General features: G+C 58.1%; 2 protein-coding genes across 2 annotated transcripts in view; one reads left to right on the top strand and one right to left on the bottom strand.

Moving 5' to 3' along the window:
- Positions 1-204: 204 nt before the first annotated feature.
- On the bottom strand, positions 205-2946 carry LURAP1 (leucine rich adaptor protein 1). Its single transcript, XM_031058673.1, has 2 exons — positions 2905-2946; positions 205-2828 (listed from the first exon to the last, which is right to left on the bottom strand). Exons 1-2 carry the CDS (start codon positions 2944-2946, stop codon positions 2139-2141), a joined length of 732 nt encoding a protein of 243 aa, XP_030914533.1. The 3' UTR covers positions 205-2138.
- Positions 2776-5571, top strand: part of POMGNT1 (protein O-linked mannose N-acetylglucosaminyltransferase 1 (beta 1,2-)) — a 17972-nt gene continuing 15176 nt past the window's right edge. Inside the window, exon 1 of the mRNA XM_005423139.2 lies at positions 2776-2822. The gene's annotated coding sequence lies outside the window, so the exon portion shown is untranslated. The remainder of the gene's footprint in view (positions 2823-5571) is intronic.

Here is a 5571-nt window from a genome sequence, read left to right as displayed (position 1 = left end):
TGGTACCCAGCTGCTTCAGGAGAAGTGACTTTTAGCATGGATGTGAGAAGGGACAGATGCCCAGACACTTGGACTGTGCCTGTTTCAGGTCTGGAGCTAAACCTGCCCTTCTGCAGGGCTGCCAGAGGCTCCAGGGCATTCCACCCCACAGCCTCTCCCCTTTGCCTAGAAACACCGGTGAGCTCAGCAAAGCACCGACAGCGTGGCCTGGGAGAAACACAAACATTTATTAAGCCAGCTATTTTTTTTTTATAATTATTTTAACAGTGCCAAAGGACTTACCCTGTCTCCCCCAGGGACCCTCAGCTGATTCATTGCATGCAGGGTTAGCAGCAAAGCAGGGGACAGCCAGCCTTGGGGACACGGTGGCTCAGTGTCAGCAGGGAGCCACAAGCTACTCACAGGCAATGGCAAGGCAAGCACAGCTGCTCCAGGGCAGGCAGATGGATGCTTTTGCATAAGGGAACCCACTCCCAGTTTGCTGGGATCCACCCAAGTCCTCAGCAGGTACCATCTCTGAGAATTTTGGGTATTGTCCTGCTCTCTACATCCATCCAGGGGGGTTCTGAGGATCTGCAGGGGAAGGGAGGGTGCTTGGGGCTCTCAGAACAGAGGGTAATTTCCACTGAAGGTGCTGCTTCAGAGACACCGAGCTGAACCTGCTGTGCACCCAACCACCTCCTAAGCACAGCCAGCTCACCTCTCTCATCTGGAAATCACAGCCAGTCACCTCCCTCTCTCTCAGCTTCCCACTGACATCCTGAGACAATGTCCTCACTCCTGCCATCCCAGCACAGACAGATCCAAGCTGTGACCCATGCAGGCAAGGGAACAACAGCACGAGGGTGACAGCAAAGCCATCACAGCACTGGGCTGGGGACAGATGTACCCGTGGGCTCTGAAGTCAGGACACTCCAGGCTTATCCACAAATGTGGAAGAGCTTGGCTCCTTGAATCAGGATGCCCAGGTCCTTTCCTGCATCACCTGGTGAAGGCAGAAGGTCCTGCCCAAGCTCTCACACAGCTCCAGCTGCAAGCCATGCTCTACAAGCCAGCGAGGGGCATGCTGGGGACAGCAAAAGGCACAGGCAGAAGCCAAGGCTAAGAAGACAGAGATGTCTCCAGGGCAGAGTCACTGCAAATCCACCCCAACAGAGCAGCCTGATGTTTCTGGTTGCTGGCAGAAGGCAGAGACCTGGCACCATTCATCCCACAGACGGAGAAACCCAGCCTTCCTCACCATCACACCGTGTCAGGGGAGAGCAGGAGCCCCCCTGAGCCTGAGCCCTGCAGGCTCTGCCAGGCTGCCCGTGTGCTGCCACATCCAGGGATCCTGCAGGACTGCTCCCGAGGTGGAAGACAGTCCAGGAACAGACTGGGAGAATTGGATTTCCATTTCCCACCCAGTGCTGTGTTGTTCTCATGTCATCACATTGGGAAGCCTGCGCCATCATCCTTCCTCTGCAGAGCAGGGACAGAGGCTCCCCAGCCCCACCTCAGACTGGCTTCACAGAGGCATCTGAACCAGGCAGGGCCTCACCTGCAGGGAAGGCTGGTTTTGCATCCACCACGTGCTGGGGCCAAACCCCAGGTCTGGTCTGCTTTGGACAGACACTGGCCTTGAAGACAAAGATGGAAATTAGCAGATCCAACAGGGATGCCCTGCTGATGGTCCTGCCCCACACTGAGCATGCTGGTGCCACCAAGCTGTGGCTGCATGGCAGGGTCTCCTGTCCTCTCAGGGTAGTCATTTTGGGGGAAGGATCCCCAGTTTTTGCACAAACAAAGCTGAAGATTAGAGGGAGAGATCCCAGGAACACCACTGTCCCAGGCTTCCCCACCACCACCACCACCAAGGAAACAGAGGGGCGTCCAGCCACCTGCAAGCAACACCCTAGAGCAAAGGATTAAATCTACCAGGACCTACTTCACCCCTCCTCTCCCAGAAATGTGCTGCAGGGCAGGCACCCAGTCCCTTATGGCTGCATCACCAAATGCTGTTTGGGCCGTCAGAGGAACAGTGCAACCCACCAAGCCAGCCTGGCCCCCCTTTCCAGCCACCCCAACTCTCCCAAGCACAGAGAAGTGAAGCAGAGTGGGCAGCTGGGAGAGCTGGACTGGGAAGGCAAAGCCACGGGCTATAAGAATGTCACATCATCCTGTGACTGGAGCCAGCGCCAGTGGGCATCGTACTCCAGGTGCAGTTTGCTGTTGAGTTTGCAGTTCTCAAGGTCAGCCTCAGCTTTCCAAGCCTTCCCATCTGGATTTCCCTTCCCCAGCCTCTCCCTGGCCCCTGCTGGTGATTTGGTGTCTCTGTCTGCTTCCAGAGAGGGGGACTGCTGGCCCACACACCCATTGGCCACCTGGGGCTCCTTAGCCAGCCGGTGATCCTGGGGCAACCCAGGTGGGGAGAGGTCCACGTGGGGCCACTCGTGCTCCTCTGTGTCCTTCTCTTGCTTTGCAGGACCCCTCTCGAGGTCGATCCTGACCCAATCCTGCTCTGCCCTGGCCAGGGCTCTGCCCGACGCGGACGCAGCAGCGGTTTCAGCGGCATTGTGGGAGTACTCATCCATGTCATCAGCCAGGGTGTCCAGGTAGCTGCCGACGGAGATGCTGTCCAGCCTGTCGTTGGGGTCCTGCAGGCTGTCCCAGCTGCCCCGCCGTGAGGCCTCCTGGCTCTCCACCAGGCTGTACTGGCTGCTGGCCAGGCTGCTGCAGCGGCTGGTCAGCGTGCTCCGCTCCTCCAGCAGCCACTTGACCGCCTCGATGCCCTCGTTCACCACCACCAGCTGCTGCAGGATCTTCACGTCCACAGCTCGCAGGTAAGCCTGGGGGGGAGACAGACAGCACAGGGGGGTTGAGGTGACCCAGGGGCCTCGTGTCCCAGCCCAACTGAGGTATCACTCTGGTGGCCACAGGTCTCCTGAGCTGCTTGATGAAGAGCATGGTATGGGAGAACATCCTGCAGGGAACCATCCCAGGGGGCCCTGTCCAAGACCTGGGGACACAGCCATCGGTGACCAACAGCTTATGGCTCCCATGAGCCACCAACCCCCTCAGGGAAATAAATCCAGGGCACTTGTGTTGCTATCTTCTACGGGAACAAGGAGTAAGCAAGGAACTGGAGGTACTGGATGCAGACCTGATCCCAGAGCATCCTTCAGGACCTGGGAGGCTGCTGGCAGGGCAAGAGGATCAGGCATTGCTCAGTGCAACTGTCTGGCTGGATCACCAGCTCTTCCCCAGGCTGGTCCCTTCATGCCTTTACTTCTCACCTTCTAGGGTCTGAACCAAGCCTGGTGACAATGTCACATGGCAGGATCTGGAGACCCAAATCACTCCCAAAACGGGAGGACAAGGAGGACAGGCATTGCTGATCACACCACTTGCCTCACTGACTCCTCCTGCCCCTCCGAGCCTGGGGAAGCTCTTTGCAAACCTCAGCTGCTGCAGAAACATCTGTTTTCCTAATGGAAAGCCCTGTGTGCCAAGACATTCCTGTCTGTATGATACTGGCCGCCAAAAGCCACTGGATTTCCCCTACATAGGACACAAATATTTTGCCAGGAAAGGAAATAAGGCCACGATGGGGGAAAAGGGAGAAAACCCACTGCAGGGCACGTACAGGCAGCCTGCAGGCTGCAGATGCCCACGGACTCCTTCACAAACACATCCTGTGCCCAGCATCAGCAAGCTGGGACAGAAATCCAGGCACTCCCAAGGGATCCTTTTTAAGCACAGCGCCCGATCCTCAGCATCCGCTACCCTGGGAGTCACTCGCCCGCCCACGGGTGACCCCACAGCCTCCTGAGACCCCTGTCTCCAGTCCCACAGCCACAGCAGCCACGGAAGCATCCGAGGAAGGAGCCTGGGAAAACTCCAGCCAGGATTTCAGCACGTGACACCTCTCACTCCAGCCGACAGAAAAAAAAAAGGGTCAAAGATTTTTAAAGACCCAGCACCAGCCCTCCCACCCCCTCCTCGTGCTCCTCAAGCTGGATTTAAATAAAAAATAGCAGGGATGTGCCCGGATTGGGGCAGGAGCCAGCTTCCAAGTACAGAAATTTCCTTTCTAGGCAAGTTATTTAAAAAACTGCCTACAATGGACTTTTCTGCACGCACTGCTAAAGCATCTGGCCTTGGCAGGGAGACGACAGAGGAGGAGGAGAGCTGGAAACCCCTGGTGGGGGGTTCCCCATTTTTCTCTGCCTCGTGCAGAACTGCAGCTGTCAGAGATGCCCGGGGAGCCAACCCAAAAGCAGAGGGTGGGATAACACTCCCTGCTTTCCATACTGCTTGCTGGAAGGAGTTAGCCATCAATTTGCTGCTAGTTCACACCAGCCTGACCTCCCCACTGCACTCCAAGAACCCCCCTCTCCAGCAAGACATGGTTGCTGCGGGAGGAGACCCAGCACAGGCTGCTCTCTGTACTCCTCCAGATGCACTGAAGTTCACTGCACGACCTCGCAGCAAGGACGGCTGTACAGGGGACTGTCACACTCCTCCTCATGCTCTCCACGGGCAGATACAGCCCTGCTCCCCTCCCCAGCACGCAGGAAACCTCAGGCGCCTTCTCCTTTCAAGATATCTAGCCCTAGGGATAAATCTTCCTCCTCAGATCAGGAGGCAAGAGTGGGAATTTGCTAAATTCTCCTCCCACCGCCCACTCCCAGGCCAGCTTATCCTCTGAGCATTGGGTTTGCTGGTTTCCTGCTGCTCGGGGAGGGAATTCTGGTCCCTGTTCATGGGGATGGGGCAATGAGGAGAGCCCTGTGTTGGGTTTTGGCACCTGGGTTCCAATCCCAAGCTGCTGATCTGGGTGTGAGGTGTCCCCAGTTCCTCACTGGCCAGCGAGAAGAGCCAGGGCAGGGCAAGGAAATGCTTTTCTGAGCCAAGGTGAATAAAGCCCGGCCCAAGGCAGGCTTTGCTGGCCATAGGCTGAGGCTGCTCGCACCTGGGCAGGGCAAACACCGCACTGCCCAGAGACCTTTCTCCCCCGGTCAGGGTGCAGCCTCCGCTGCGGAGGGAGGATGAAAGCAGAGGGAGGATGAAAGCTCTCGCACCGATGGGAATATTGAATCAGCCAGAGCGGAGAGCTCGGGCTGGGTGGTGCTCCGGCCCCCCGGGGGCACGCGGGGATGCGGGCGTATTTAGCCTGTTTCCCTATGGAAACAACGCTCATTCCCACCCGCTCGGCATGTTCGTGCGTGGGAGAGTCCCTTCCCCCAGCCGCACTTGAACCCATTGCCCAACCTCGCCACGTTTCCCGGAGGCGCAGGCATCGCCGGTCTTTGCTCCCTCCACGAAAGAGGGAGGCGAGAACGCTGCCACCGGCACTGCCCCGGTCCCCGGGAAGGGCTGCCACCGCAGCACGGCCCTTTAGAGCCACCCGAGAAGCCCCGAACCCCAGGAAAGCTCCCACGATGCCTGTGCCTTGTCACCCTGGGGGTCACACCCGGGGGACACGAGATCCGCCACCATGCCCTTGGAGAAGGTCCCTGCCCTAAATTCTGATCCCGGACACCGCGATCCCCGACGGAGCCAGCGGCTGGGGCTGCGAGGGGGGCAGGA

The sequence above is a fragment of the Geospiza fortis genome, unplaced genomic scaffold (assembly GCF_000277835.1).
Source record: "Geospiza fortis unplaced genomic scaffold, GeoFor_1.0 scaffold333, whole genome shotgun sequence".
Taxonomy (NCBI): Eukaryota; Metazoa; Chordata; class Aves; order Passeriformes; family Thraupidae; genus Geospiza; species Geospiza fortis.
The sequence above is the reverse complement of the archived record's forward strand: the minus strand, read 5'-3'. Positions and strand labels throughout refer to the sequence as shown.